General features: G+C 39.7%; 1 protein-coding gene across 2 annotated transcripts in view; it reads left to right on the top strand.

Moving 5' to 3' along the window:
* The window catches only part of AKTIP (AKT interacting protein), a 16746-nt gene extending 2473 nt beyond the window's left edge, over positions 1-14273 (top strand). Inside the window, exons 3-11 of one of the 2 annotated variants that reach the window (XM_026856555.1) lie at positions 4171-4286; positions 5552-5757; positions 7733-7797; positions 7880-7980; positions 9286-9374; positions 9446-9544; positions 9764-9871; positions 10566-10626; positions 13366-14273. In XM_026856555.1, the coding sequence (XP_026712356.1) occupies positions 4245-4286; positions 5552-5757; positions 7733-7797; positions 7880-7980; positions 9286-9374; positions 9446-9544; positions 9764-9871; positions 10566-10626; positions 13366-13473 (879 nt within the window). In that variant the 5' untranslated portion in view covers positions 4171-4244 and the 3' untranslated portion in view covers positions 13474-14273. Of the gene's footprint in view, positions 1-4170; positions 4287-5551; positions 5758-7732; positions 7798-7879; positions 7981-9285; positions 9375-9445; positions 9545-9763; positions 9872-10565; positions 10627-13362 lie in introns of both variants that reach the window. The other variant, XM_026856554.1, reaches the window with a different exon arrangement.
* Positions 14274-15770: the final 1497 nt, after the last annotated feature.

The raw sequence follows: 15770 nt of genomic DNA, 5'->3' as shown, positions 1-15770 counted from the left end.
GGCGCAGCCCTGGCCTGGCCGCGAAATGCCGCCGGGGACTGACAGGAGAGGCTTCGCCCCGCTCAGCTCCCGGCACTTGGCAGAACTGTTTTTTTTTCCGTCCTGTAACCCACCCGTCCTGCAGGTGACAGCCCCCTCCGGAAACCCAATTCTTCTGCCAGTGCTGCCAGGTCACCCCCTTGTCTCTTTTAACTGTTAGCTGTTGTAAATGAGCTGCTTTCGATGGCTTAGACTCTTCCAGGAGTGTGTTAGAGGAGTGAAGTCACCACAGCAGGTGTCGATGTGAAAGGTGTAACCCACCCGTGGAGGAAGGGTTGATAAACAGGCTTGGCTGGTCAGCGTTCCTGTTCGCTGCCTGCACCCAGCCAGCGGCTGTCAGGCTGGCCAGTAGGTTAAGGGGTGGGCTAGTGAAGCCCTTGGGTCCTGAGAAGACGAGGAGCGGGTGTTCTGAGGAGAAATGAGATTTGGTGTAGACTGACAGTTACAGTTGCTGGGCAAACGTGTATTGTTCTCTAGTGCTCTGCCCAGTCTGCTCTTTATTTTCAAGTGTAGGAGTGGTTCTGTCCACTTTGGGGTATGAAATAAAATGTGTAAAAATGTATATACAAAAATCTGTATTATATGTTTGTCTATATATTATTTGTTTTCTTCTTGAGGAATCATTCATGTTTCCAGACAATATTTAGAAAAGTGCTGTATTCCAGGCAGATCGAAGTTTTTGTCAAATTGATTTAGTGTTGTATCTAATCTAATGAGTTTGCTGATGACAGGGGAAAAATACGACACATGATATGACAGTAGGTATAAGTAATAGAAGTAATCTTTAATGAAAATACCTAGTGTGGAGCAGGCAAAGGTGAAAAACAAAGCACTTAACATTTTGTTTTTCCTTAGTGATAACTCTGGTTTTTGAAGTATTTTAGAGTGCTGATGGAGTACTGCCTGAGTTTACCCTCGCTCTGACTGCTCTCGTGCACTGTGTACCTTGGTGCTGGTGAACGTCAGCATGAGGCTGTGCCTGGCAGCAGGTGGCTTTCTTAGTCCACTTGTGACAGGACCTTGGTATCACCAGGCTGCACAGAAGCTAGAAAGCCTTTCCAAGGAGCAGCATTTGGAATAGCGTTTCTTCACAGATTTGTGTTGTGTGGGTTTTTTTAATTGCTGTTATACTAGAAGAAAAATGCTAGCGAAATAAATACCTATAAAAAGCCCGTGTGAGGAGGGCCACTTAGCGGGGTTGCTGTTACTTTCTATTTGTGAAGTAGTAGAAATTAGTAGAACATATTAGTGAGCATCATGCTATTAAGCCTGTTCTTAGATGAGGCACTGTGAACGATGACAGTGTGAAAGGAGAGTGAGTGATGATGATTTTGAAAATTTTATTTTTTTTCTTAAAATAAGGAGAGTGTATTGGGTTTTTGGGAAGTCCATGGTTTCAGTAGTTACAGCACCATAAGATACTGTAATGGCAGGTATGTTGTCGTAGACACTGTAGTGCCACATGAGACTGGATGACCAAACTGCCTAGACATTCCACTTAATGGTACTGGGACTTGGCTCTCCTTGTCTGCTGCGGACCTTTGACATAGTAACAAGTAGGATAAATAGTCTAACTTAAATGTGCTGTTACTTATTTTTTCAATATTTTTTAAATTATTCTTGTGATTAATGTGGGGTGGTAAACTGTGAGGTGAAGGCACTAGAGAGCATAAGCAGTTGCAGATCAATTTCTTGTACTGACAATGTTCTCTACCTGTGTGGCTTAGCTAGAAGGAGTGGGTGTAATTAGAAATAAGCAAACTTGAATGCCTTGAAAAGGCTTTTTAAATGACCCTCCTGGGAAACTGGTACTATGAGGTTATTAGTTTCCAATCATAAATGATATTTTAACAGGTGAATGAGACTGGAGACAGTTTAACAGTAAGTTTAGGACAACACCATATATGACTTATTACTGGCAAGCAACTGGATAAAAGATGAGACTGGTGTGAGAGACTCTGGAAGTTACTCTGTACTTTAACTAGAGTTAAAATAATGTTTTATTTGAAGATATAAAATGCTCTTAAAAGCCTGTAAGTAGTCATCTCTGTATAATGAAAAGCTTTTTAACAAAGCTGAAAGTTTACTGAGATGCACAGCTGCTTTTGGAAAGGTGGAGTCAGTGACTGAAGTCTGTCTAGCACCAGTTGTCAAGCTTCTAGATCAGTTCCCTGTTTCACTGGTAATAGGTCAGGCTGGTTTTATATACATATGTCTTTTTTTGTCTTCCTTAACTCCTGTATCTCCTGTTTCTGGAGTAATGCAATTTATATTACCTTGTCTTAAAAAAACACCAGCCCAAAACAAAGAAAAAAAAAAAATCCCCAACTTGATAATCACTCCAGATTCCAGCTAATTCTTTTCCAGCCTGCACCTCAGGTGCCAGCACTTTTTTCTCTTGTCAAAGCCATAGCACTCAGGTGCTCCCTTTGGTGTCAGTTCCTCCACCCTCTGCTTACACTGAAGTTTCCTGAGGAGATGTCTTGTACCTTCCTAGGTACAAGGTACACCCAAAGTGTGTCCTGCTGTCTTAGTCTGGCTGGTGTTTCATGGAGGAGAGAATGCCTGTGGCGTTGCCCTCTGGTGTGGCTCTGCTTTTCAGACAGGACATGGGGGGGGAAAGTGAAAATATCTTCTCCCTGCTATTGCAGGGCATGCAGTAGTTACGCTTTGACTTTGTTTTCGGTGGCTCAGAATGTGAGACACCGGCTGCTGAAGAGGAATAATATCTGCAGGAACCATGTGTACTGGAGTGTGAATGTTTAAGATGATTTTTGGGGTGGGGAAATTAATTAGTTTTCATCACTTTTCTGAATGGTGCTCACATTTTTTCAAATACTTGGCTGCTATATATTATAGAAGGATATCTGTGACTTGGTATCAATGTTTATTTTAAAATTTATCATTGCTAGACTTTCTTTGGATAAATTGGCTCTTCTTAAAGAAAAAAGATTAACATTAATTTTTCTTTTAGGAAGATTTTTGACCATAATGTTACCATTTTCTCTATAAACTATAATCAAACAATGGGTGAACAGGTGGTACCTTGCTTACTGTAGAAAAAGTGTTGACCACAGTAGAAGCCTGTGCCATTCTCTCTATTTCTGTCACATCCTGTGAATTGCCTTAGTTGGTGTTGTACAACTTCCTGTTTAGGAATTGAGTAAAGTGAATTGCCTCAAAACCTTACTTAGTGGAGCCAGAAATGAGGGGGGAGGGAAGAGGAAGGGAAACTAGGAGAACTGGAAGAAAAAGAGGAGGGAATAGGTGGTGCCAGACAAGAGGTGCTGTAGATTAGAATTCTTGCACAAATAATAGGAAAACTTAAAAAAACAAAAACAAAACAAAAAACAAAAAAAACCCAAACAAACAAAAAAAAACACCAAACCAAAAACCCAAGGACATATGCAGTAGATGGATGACACACTGAAACTCCAAATACTGCTGAGGTCCTTGTTGCTGAGCTGCTGATCTACAGAGCATTAAGCCTTAGTGCTCATAATGCAAATAAGCTACCGAAGAACTTGTGTTCTGTGGCTTTGTCTGTTCCTGATGATGTTCCAATGCAGTTGAAAACAAAATGACACAGACGTGATGCAAACTCAATGGGAGGATCATCTCTTTCAGTAGCAATAGCAGAGATTTTTCTTTCAAACTGGAGCGCTTCAGAAACATCCAAAGTCAGCAGTGTGTGTGAGGGTCAGCTCTTAACCATGCTACAAGAGTTAGCTGTTGAAGTACTGCCTGGTGCTGGACTGAAATGGTAAAGTGGTAACTTCTTAATATTTGCATGTGTAGAGGATCTTTCTTGACTGTGCTGAGCCAACAGATGGTCTTTTTTTTTTCCAGTTGGCATGATAAACCATGGAATGTAGAATCTAGAACATGTTTTCAGTAGAAATAAAGCAGGGATTCATTAATAAAAATTATTTCATAGACAACTCTATTATTGTCCTGGAATCTAATATGTAATAGAGCTTGGGTAACTTTAACTATTTTCACTCAACTACAAGAAGTTTTGTTTTGAAGTTACAGAAGTATAAAGCTGGCTGCAGAATTACATCTGAATCCTATTTATATATTGAGCACTGTTTATCTGTTAGAATGCATATTCATTCTGTGTATTTTTAGGGTATAAACCAGAGGGGCCTGAGGATACTCTGAAGACACCAAGAAATTGCAGTCCTTTGTTTGGAATACACGTTATGAACCCTTTCTGGAGCATGTCTACGAGTTCTGTGCGCAAGGTACTGAATGAATGAATGCCATAAGGTGTCAACGTGCATTGAGGGGTGGTAGTAGTTCGGGAAAAGACCATCAGACAGTCTACAAATACAGCTGGAGTCTGTGTTTTATCCTGAGGTTTGTGATCATCTGCAATAGAAGTGTAAGCTAGCTTTGAGCTTCATTAACTGCAGTGTGCCTGTGGATGAAGTCTACTCCAGAGCTGGTTGACTTTTCTTACCTGAAGCATTGTAGGAAAGATGAAACGGACTTGTTCAAATGGTTGAAACGTTTGTGTCTTAGGACATTTGTTTACTGTCTTATATAGACATTAGCCAGGCACTGCATGAGCAGTGAGTGTCAACAAAACTGTGCCTCCATAATGCTATTGCTGCTTTAGATTATAGCAGTGATAAAAGCTTGATAGTTCTAGGGTTAGTCACTTCTCAGGAATTTAGTGCTAGGACAAATTATATAACTTTGATGCTTGTAACATAGCTATTGTTACTAGTCCAAATTTCAAGCGCTTTAGTCACCACAGCTAGTCTAATCACGAGTCTATAGCCTGTACGTTTGTCTTGGCGATCTGTAGAATGAGTCTGAGGTCTGTATGTAGTGTGTTCACTAGGAGTGTAGGAGTAACCAATTAAGTAGAAAATGTTTTGGGTTTTTTTTGATAAAAGACAGCATAAGCCTAAAAAGATTGCTATGGCTTGCTGTCAGTGTGATTCTGTCACAGTGGGAATGGGCTGTACGATCAGTTCCAAGTGGGATGTTGGTGTGTTAAGTGCAGGCAGGATGTGAAATACATGAATTTTTCTGTAGAAAGTTCTTCTTGCATCTCGGCCTTACTACACTACTTTTAAAGGTTCTTTGAAGTCTAGAATATGGGAATGCTTGTCATTAGAAATGATTTATCTTAATGCACTGTGTGCTAGAAATAGATTGACTTCTAAGCTGATGTTATAGACTATCTGGTTCCAGTTTCTAAATAAATGTAAGCATCCTTAAGCATTTGTCCTAATCTGCAGATTTCCTGTCCAGCATTGATTACTTCTGTGCTTGTAGGACAGGTTTGACTGAATAAAAGCATATTTAAAACAAACCCCAAAGACGTGACCTCCACCCCACCACCCCCAAGCAAAAGAACACTGAAACCCAAGATATGTTTCATTGGCCAAACTTGTAATTAGTAAGATCAGGCTTAAACCTGTCCTAAAATATATTCATATGTTAAATGTTTATGAAATATAGCCTGTAATCTTGTGTTTCTCTTTTAATCTAACAGAGACCTGACACTGAAGAGAAAACATTGAGTGGAGAGCTGCGAACCAGTCCTCTACGAGCCTCTACAAAGAAACAATTGCCTTCTATTCCAAAGAACGCTGTGCCAATAACTAAGCCTGCTTCACCTGCTGCAGCATCCCAGTCCACAAATGGAACACATGCTTCTTATGGGCCTTTTTACTTGGAGTATTCCCTTCTTGCAGAATTGTAGGTTTTCACTTTTTTTGTCTGTATCAGGTCACTGTGCTTATGCTTCAGTGGGAGAAGAACATGCAGGGATCTAGTTCTTGCAGTGTCTCTGCCATAATCCTTGAAGGCAGTAAAACTGAAGTTCCACTAAATTCTTGTTCTGGAACAGCAGTCTAAATCTCTTGAGGTAGAAGGGGAGAGGAGAATGAGATGATATTTTAAGGGGTATGTTTAGATCCATTTTCTCAGTCTTGAAGTAAACACATCTTGGGTTTATGCATCCTGACCAGTTATCCTAATAGCTTTTTGGTCAGAAATACCGAATTTTTTAGAAAAGTATTAAAATAGAAGCAAGCAGATGTCTAGTGGGAATATGGTTATGAATGTATAGTAATGTTTAATGGAGTTAGGATGTGGGAGCTTCCTTCAGTTGTTACACAGAGCACTTGAATGCTGCCTCGTACGGCTCACTAAATGGGTATTAGGAAGACTGTATTCTTTCCTGTCTGTCAGTGATATTTAACAGGAAACTTATGAGGGAGGAGTTTAGTGTGATGATTTTTTTAAATACCTTTCTTTGAATCAGTTGCATTTGATCCAGTCCAGTGATTTGTAGACTGCTGCAGTAGCATACAAATATCTTGCTTGTCTGCAAACCTTCCTAGTTATATAAACTTACATAAACTGGTTTGTGCCACAGAGCTGAGGGGACTTCCTCTGTAATAGACATACTGGATTCTCAAGTATGTAGTGCCTTTTGGAATGAAATCCCTGGAGTCGTTATGCAACACTAAGTCCCAGTTCTTGCATTTAACCATTAAATTGAAAGTGAAAACTCTCAGAACATTAATCTTTTTTTTTTTTAGGGAACTGACTGTGGCTTCTTAATTGAAGAAAGATGTTCTGCAGTATGCAGAAATACATTTATATCATAATGTAAACTCCTCCAGTTTAACAATTATTAGGGAAATAATAATAAATATTATGGAAATTGTAAGCAGAAAAATGTTAATATTTTGCTTTAAGATTATTGTTTATTTGTGCAAGCATGTGGAGTTCAGTTTACTGGACCTATATGTCAAGTAACTGGAAAACTGATGAAGTGAATATTTTGGTTTATCATTTATAGTGTCCAGGAGAATCTGCATATCATACAACTACAGCTGGTTAAACTTGCTAGCAGCTTTTTGTGCTCTTTGGTTTGAAAAACATTTCATGAATTTTGCCCCAGTAGTACTGTTGATTATCAAATGGACTTTCCTAAAAGGTGAACAGAGTGGTTGAAACTCTTTTCATAATGCACTGATCATTCATGACTGAAGATTGTCATTGCAAGAGGTGAAATAGCAAATAAGTGCAAGTTTTTAGGAAAATTACTTCATCCATGCTGTTAATGAGATGTCTGGAATCACTTGCTCCAGATCTAACATACTCTGCTTCTTGACTGTCCTTTTTTATTCGCTGTTACTTTTTGTCAGTTACCAGTGTAATTTTTGACCTGCAGCATAGTCTCATCTAAAACTGAAAAACTACTTGTTTAAATAATGAAGTTAAAAGTTTGGTCACACTTCAGAATTAACTACAATTGACTGCAAATCTGTGTTCAAAATTATGTAATTGCATTTCTTTTTTTCTTCTCTACTTTGGAACTGGGAATTCGGTAGAAAAGTAGAAACTGCAGTACTGACATGTGTTAAATGCATCTACTGGGGGACGAATTTCTACTTCTCTACTTACAGTTTTCTCAGGAGAAATAATGTTTCCTCTTAGTAACTCTCTAAGTGGAGGGGTAGGAAAAGCAAGAGTGAAAGAATATGCTTTCACTATTTTTTTGCCACTTCCTCCTGTGAGCAGTCTGCACTTGGGAATTGAGTGTAAATGTGCAGAAGTCCCCTGCTGAGAGATTGGTAGGATGTTCTGGGTTTACTGTTGTCAGCTTGCTGTAGACTTAGTGTAGTTGTGGAGCTATTCTAAATACTGATTCTTATTGCAGTACCTTGGTTGTAAAGCAGAAATTGCCAGGTGTCTACGTGCAGCCATCTTACCGATCAGCATTAAGTAAGTTAAGTTTAAACTTTTAAAGTTTTTATATATATTTATTTTTAAATTCTTTCACTCAAGCAAACTTTCTCACTTGCAGTGTGGTTTGGTGTAATATTCATAAGACATGGGCTCTACCAGGATGGTGTGTTTAAATTTACTGTCTATATTCCTGATAATTACCCAGATGGAGACTGCCCGGTAAGTGGTTGTGTGTGTCTTTAGTTTTTGTTGTGTTCTGGTGTTTTAAGTATGACTTTCTGTTAAAGATAATGTACCAATTAGCTTTTCATTTTCTTGAACTAGTTTTGTTCAGCTGGCTGGGCTCATTTGCAATGTCTTGTACATATTTCCTAACATCTGTGGAGGAATCCTGTTACTCTGATTACTGAGGCTAGTCTAGAGTGAAATTCCTGAGGTTAGATGCATTAGAGTATTAAGTAATGAACAGGTTCTTTACCTCAACTCTTGATCTGCTACTTCCTCAGCAAGGCAGTTAACATTGAAACACTTAATGAAGTATCCAAGTTCTGACTAGTGATACACTGGAACATAAAATCCAGGCACTTGTACTGTGCTTGCTGTAGTACTGCAGGATTTCTTGTCTCTCCTAAAATTACATTGAAACAAAACTAAAAGAATGTGAGGAGGACATAGGTGAAACAAAGGGAAGAGGAGATAATATGGTGTTATGTTTAATCTGTTTTTTTCTTCAGGAAAAAGTATCCAAGTAACTACACCAATGGAAAAAAAAGTAATCTTGTGGCAATCTGACTTTCCAGAGCAGAGCAGCTGGCCCTCTTGGGTAGATTTCTTTTAGAGGAAGATTGGGGAACAGGTGTATATAACTGCTGTAGCTGAGAACAAGTTGCTGTGTCAGGAAGCTGTCTGTGCGTATCAAGTTTTGTGTAAAGCTATTGCCTATAAAAGGACAGAACTAGTAGGAAACAGTTTCTTTCAAAGATTAGACATCAGTATCTCCCATGCAGCCATTGTTCTCTTGCTAGCATAGGGCTTTTAAAACCTTCCCACTGAAACTAAGTTTTCTTTTGGAAGAATGCACAAACACCAGAGGAAACTAGCTGTACAGAACTGTAGACACCATGGTGTCATTGCAGAGTTTACTTTAAAGTGTGTAGGATAAAAAAGGTGTTGATTGTAGCTCAAATATGTAAAAAGCTTTCAGTCACAAACAGCTAAACCAGAAAAACACCTTCAATCTGATCTTATCTGATATTCTTGCCTGTGTTGGCACTCGTGCCTGTGCAGTTAGCTGGATTAGTTTCCTGATTTGGTGGTAAGTGTGTGAGAGGGGACAAGACCCTGCATGTAGCATGGGTGTGCTGGGTTACAGTTTTACAGTTGGTATGCATCAATTCAAGTTGCTTGCTTTTAATACAGTAACAATTAATTAGTATGTGGAAACAACATCTGACTGACCTTCACCTGGCGGTTTTAATATTAGGATTGAAGTTGTCATAATGAATTTCTTTTTTTCTAATGCAGCGTTTGGTTTTTGATCTGCCTGTCTTCCATCCGCTAGTAGATCCTTTATCTGGTGAACTGGATGTGAAAAGAGCATTTGCAAAATGGAGGTTAGTGATAACATACTGATGTATAATTTGAAAGAAGTTGGTTCTTTTCTCATTGTGTTTTGTTCTTTTAGGCGAAATCATAATCGCATATGGCAAGTATTAATGTATGCTCGCAGAGTTTTCTACAAGATTGATACAACTAGTCCTCTGAACCCTGAGGCTGCAGTGCTGTAAGTATCTTCCGTGTGTATAGACATGGTCTCTTAAGAGATTTTTTTTGCACAGACTTGCAGAAGCAAGAAGTTTGTAAAATTGTTCATCAGTTCATGGTCTCTACCTCCAGAGGTGGTTGTAGTAGGAACTAAAGTTGAGGCTTTGCTAAGTCTGTGCTTCTAGAGCAAATCTCTGCCTCCTTGCAATTATTTAATATTACTTATTCTCTCTTGCAGGTATGAAAAAGATATTCAGCTGTTCAAAAGTAAGGTGGTGGACAGTGTCAAACTATGCAGCAGTCATTTATTTGATCAGCCCAAAATAGAGGATCCCTATGCAATCATGTAAGTACCATTAGCAAGTTTGCTGTGTCCAAATGTTATGAGAGAAAGTTTTGGTGTAGTTGTTGATTTGAAGCCTTTTTCTGCCAAGCTGACCTCTTTTTTTTTTTTCTTACCTTTGTAGCAATAGTTTGAATATTCCTACTCTGATTTCCTTCTGTTTACTGTTGAGTGACTCCTTAAATGTAATCAGACACTTGTGTTTACTGTTTACTGTTTTTTTTTTTCACTAAGCAACCAAGACTTAAAAATAATCAACAAACCCCCCAAACCAACCAAAACCCCCCAAACAACCCACCTCCCTCAAGTAGAAATATCCATGAAGTAAATACTGCTTTTGGGCTTTCCTGAACTCAGCTTGCATGACTGTCGCTTTGGTCATACTTCTAAAATACTCAGGCTTGGCTGCATGGGGGATGGAGCAGTCAGCTCCATAGTGAACACAAGTAGTGTCTCATGTAGGCACCTGCTGAATTGCCAGTTCTCATTGCAAACAAAACCCCAAATATTTCTCGTTGAAAAGATCCATGACAATGTGAATGTAGTTCTTAATTATATGTTTTAACACTGAAATCTCTAGACTTGTGATTTACTTGAAATTCCCCAAACTAAACCAAGGAAAATTGCTGCTTTCTACTCTGTCTATGCTGTAGCTTGCAAAAATGCAAAGTAAGAGATAACTCTACCTTCCCCATAGATTTTCTCCGTGGAATCCAGCTATACATGATGAAGCTAGAGAGAAGATGTTGACTCAGAAGGTATGTGCAAAGTCCAGAATCTCACTGTAGTAAGGGTTTATTGCCTGATAAGGGGAGAAAGGTTCCCTGTCTTTGAAAGTGTCCCAGACAGACCTTATTCACTCTCCTTTGGATCAGCAGGCATGCCGAAACTGATTCGGTCTCCTAACTAAGCACTTATGTCACTGTTCTAACTTCAGTGTGTTAAGCAATTAATCATTTAGCCAGCTAGAAAGCTTTGTTAGTACAATTGTTGGCACATCAGGCAGGTTTTTTGTTTGGGGATGGAAGGGAGAGGAAAGATTTGCTGACTGCCTGTTAGCTTGTCCTCCCTCTGGCCGTTACCACTTCTGTATAACCTGATAGTCCCCAACTTCTTTGTTTTTTTTCTGTTGAGAGATTGTTCCTTACCAAGTCAAAGCTTCAGGGCATTCTTCTCATTCCAAACTTTTTGAAGCAGCAAGCAGAGTACTTTGCTCACATTATTAACACTACCATTTCTAATAAGATGTCAGCTAATCAAAGGGTGCTTAGAGTTACTTCTCTCAGAGCATTTGTACTGTTACAGCAAGAAAGCGTTGCTATATACAGCTTTCACCTGAGCAACACCTTTGGTTTTGGAGAGGAGAGGGGTTGGCTTGATCGTTTGTTTTGTGGGGTTTTCTTTATTATTTCTTTGCATTTGACAAGAGCTGACAGCAGTTTGTGTCTGCACTCAGTGGCATGACAAGTCAGTCTAATTGTAGTACCTGGGGATTCTGAAATGGTGGCTTATCTTTCCTGGCCTGGCAAGGAAATGCACTCTGGAGGTTTCAGTAACTGACTTGGGCTCCTTGCACTAGAGCTGTGGTGTGGTTTGCTGCTTTTTTCCCAATTAAAAAAGAAAAGTTACAGTCCAGACTTCAGTCTTCCTTGCTGCAAGCTTTAACTCATGTTCTTGCATGAATGAGATTTTTACACTGATCTTATTACAATATATTGCTGCTCAGTGTAGTGATGTTCCCAACTGCCAGTCACATCAGGGCGTGAGGTGGCCTTTCTCCAGCCTTAGAACACACAGGAAAATATTTTGATCAGATTCCAAATTCTTGATGTTCTTATAAAAACTTAAGAAATACTTTTGACTCTTTACCCCCCACCCCTTCACCTTCATGCTCTACCTCCTCTTTTCTTATCCTTTAAATAAAGATCTAAAGTAAAAGAATGGGTTGAGGTGCCTGAAATGGAAGGGATGTGACTTTTGTCTGAGACTTGTAGCAAATAGTGGCTATTCTTTTTTTTTTGGGGGGGGGGTGGTGAAAGGGAGATGCATGTTAATTTATTTTTAAGCAAAACCTAACATCTTCAGTAGCTATTGCATGTGTGGTACTTTAGTTGATCGAGTGGTTTGTCGATAGCAGGAGTGACGCAGCTTCTGTGCCTTAGGAGATTTGTTTTAAAATATCAGTGTAGCTGAGAACATTCTCTTCCTTCCCTGTAAAAGGAAATTCCTAACCCTGTATCCTGTCTTTCCCTTCTGCAACCCTGGATCCTTGTTTATTACCTGTGTAGTTCCTATGTCTTGGGAAACACTAGGCCATTCTAGAACTGTAGCCCAGGAAAGGCTGTGACATCCCTGTTCCCTGCTGAGCACATGGCATTTACTAGATGATGTTCTGTCTGCATCATGTGAGAGGCAGGTGCTACTTTGCCAGGATCAACCTTAACTAATCCCTCTTGTTTGCTGTTGTCCGATTTGTTACTGCAATTATGTCACACAGCGTTGCCTTTTACACAAAATATGGGGAGGGACAGAAGTGGTGCAGGTTCAGTTTGCTTGCCTACTTAATTTACTTTGTTAGGCAAAAGACTTGAAGTTTACTCACGTAATTAGCACATTCTAGAACCTGATGTGTCATTCCAGGTCTGATATAGTTGGCATGCAGGTGATCTGATGAGCCTATAGCAGTGTGGAGGCAGGACTAGTTCCTGGTATGCATAAAAAAACCCTCGAAGCTATTCAGTTTCTTTGACCTGCTAGAGCAGGTATCTAATATACTAATCTTCTTAAACTATTTTAAATCTACAGATGCTTAAAGTTGCATCTTTCTCCCTCAACTTGAAGCTTTTTCTTGTAAATTGCAATAGTCAGTCTCAAATGCTTGTTGCATTGCATTGGGTAGAAATAGTTACTAACTTCAAGAATTTAACTGTGATAAATGCTCAGGGAAGGGAAGGAAAGGACCATCCCTGGAAAGTCTAAGAAACTCCGTGGTTTAGCAAAGCGACAGGTTGGTACTTTTGCCATGTTAATTTACATTCAGCAGCCTTCAGTGGAGCAGAGTGCTCCTCCACCATATACCCAACACCGCAAGGTCCTGTGTTGCAGTTAGTGTTGGGTTAACAACAGAAATGTCCTGGTTTGGTTTGATGCTTCTGTCTGTAGAACCAAGAGATCTGGCAAATAGCAATGTGGTGGTGCTGGCCAGCAGTGCCAAGCAAAGGTACTATTCCAAGAGTCTCTTCTAATCTTCATGGCGTGACAGGGTAGCAGTACATGAACCAAGTTGTTAAAACTCTTCTGTAATGTCAGGTTGGTTCTACAGATCCTAGACACATTCCCAGAAATTAAACCAATAGCCATTTTACTGTTCCTATTTGAGGAGAGGAAATGATGCTGGCCCCTTTTATGCTTGGATTTGCCAAAGGTAGCGTGGATGGGAACTTAAGAGGGTTTGGACTATCTAATAATTCTGACTGCAACTTTCTTCTACCTAGAAGAAGCCAGAAGATCAGCACTGCAAAAGCATGCACGTCTCTGGCCTGTCATGGGTGAAGCCAGGCTCCGTTCAGCCTTTCAGCAAAGAAGAGAAGACGATGCCAACTTAGCTGTTCTGGATGATGGTGCACGAAACACTTTCTGTGGGTGGAGGGAATGTAAGGGAGGGAGAAACAGCAAAGCAGCTGTTTTCTTCTTGACTACGGATTAGTACAAACCGAATGGTAGCAGTGACTCCAGTAAACCTGTTCAAGGGATTACTGACTCTTAATGTTTTACATATGCATTAGGTTTTAAAGGCTTGCCTGGAGTTTGGAAGTCTCTCTTGAACACTGCAGTACTTCTACCTGAAGACTGTCTAGGGTGGGTAATTCCTCAGGGCTCTGAAATGCCTGGAGGTTTTGGGTTGGTTTTTAAGCTTTTATTTTTTTCCCTCCAGGAATAGCAATTTTTTAAAAAAATCTTAAATTACTGGCAGAAATATTAGCATTGGAAATATGATGCCAGAGGTAAGCTGTGTTCATGTAAACTAATATAGCAGAGTTAAACACTATATTTAATGGTTTTAAATACTTTTGGTTTCTATTGTAAATATATTAGGATTTGAAATTGTAAATAGACAGTTCATCGACTCCATTTAGCACTTTGCAGAGGTAAAGCTGGGGATGATCTATGATGTATTATTGATTTGTAAATGGATATTGTCACTAAAGCGCACATTAGTCTGGCAGAGTGAAAGCTTGTTAGGTTTTTATTACATAAACACTAAAAACTTTTTAATGGTAGTCTCTTGAGCTAATAAAATCTTAGAGGATTTTAGATTCCCTAGGTGTCTAGGGGATTACTTAAGAGAGCTTGACTAATGTGTGTTAATAGTGACATCCTAAAATAAAAAGAAACCATGATCTAGCCCTTGTCCCTCTGTTTGTCTATATTGTAGACACGTAGCAAAGACTGGGGCTGGAATGGAATGGAAGCTCCTGCCTGCCTGCATACGTGCCTGCATGTGTGTTCAGGATGTGAAGGGGACTGAAGGGACTGGCTAAATACAGTTTTGTTCCATGCTCAGGAAGACCTTTCTAGAGCATGTGTGGGCTCAGGACAGAATCTCTTACCTTTCATGAGAGTTGTCTTAATGTCACAGCCTGGCATAAGGCCTTATCCTTACCTAGCAGGACTTTCCTATGAAAACCTGTGATGTTAACCCTTCACAGCTGGGCTGCCTTTTTGTGACTACTCATACCTGTCCTGATGGCATTAGTGCAAACCCTTCTGTCTAGTAATAAGTACTAGTGACTTTGTGTATAAACGTGATGTGGGGTTTGGGGAGGGGGAGTGATGTGGTCTATATTTTGGGTTTTGTCTTTTGTTTTTATCTGACAAGCTAAATCCACTTGTCAGAACAATCTTTCCCTGTTCCCTTTGAGAACAACTTCTTAGGAAGCAGACAAAAACTTCAAGTAATATGCTATCACATACCAAATGAATAATTTAATGTACTGGTGAGGATGACTTGAGTGGTTTCTGTGCAGCACTTAACATTGTATAAATTAAGTGCTTTCTCTGTTTTAGGTAATGTTGAAATCTTACTGCGTGATGTAGCTTTAAACCTAAAGCTTCCGCCTTTGAGATGCAGCAGTTTCCTGGGGCTGCCTGGAGTGTCTCCAGTACTGCTGGAATTCCTCTTTAGACAGAAGAATGCAGAGGGTGTGCAGAGAGCAAGGATCCTCTTTCAAGGCAGAGAAGGAAGTGCATCCAAAGGTGCATTTCTTGGGGCTACTCTTTCCTCTTCAATGCCCTCATCTTTTAAAAGTGTCTGTTATAGGACCTAGGTTCTTAACTAAATGCTAAAATGTTATTTCTAAACCTTAGTATAGCCACTTAGGCTCAGTGTGATAAGAGAAATATAAGTCAGAGTGGCTCCTTTTTAAACAAATTTGAGGTTAAAGTAAAAGGAAATCTAAGTATATGTTACCAAGCAGGTGCTTCTGAACAAGGTATTTCCAACTCAACTATTGCCTTCTGCTCTCAGAAAGCTCTTGGGAACTCTTTATTTATGAGGTCTGTGACTATGTAAACCGAAGGCTCTGGCAGGCTCTGGTCATGTGAATTAGTACAGCAGATTTAAACACAATTAATGGAACCTTTTTTTAATCGTAAACTGTATTGAAAGTGGTGGTTGAGTGCAGATCTTCCAAAAGGATGTTTTTGCCAAGCTTAGGTCAGTCACTGGGTGAGATGTCTGTGACTCGGTATGATTTTTGAAGGGCATCTAACTTAAGAGTATACTCAGTTTCTGTGGTCTTCAACACAAATCTCCTCTAGCTCAGAGCTCAATCTACCTTTGCTACGAGGCTGAGAAGATGTGTTAAGGCAGTGGATTTAAAAATTGATAGGGTAATCTAGA

The sequence above is a fragment of the Athene cunicularia genome (genome assembly GCF_003259725.1).
Source record: "Athene cunicularia isolate RWA chromosome 11 unlocalized genomic scaffold, athCun1 chr11_part1, whole genome shotgun sequence".
NCBI classification, from domain to species: Eukaryota; Metazoa; Chordata; class Aves; order Strigiformes; family Strigidae; genus Athene; species Athene cunicularia.
The sequence above is the reverse complement of the archived record's forward strand: the minus strand, read 5'-3'. Positions and strand labels throughout refer to the sequence as shown.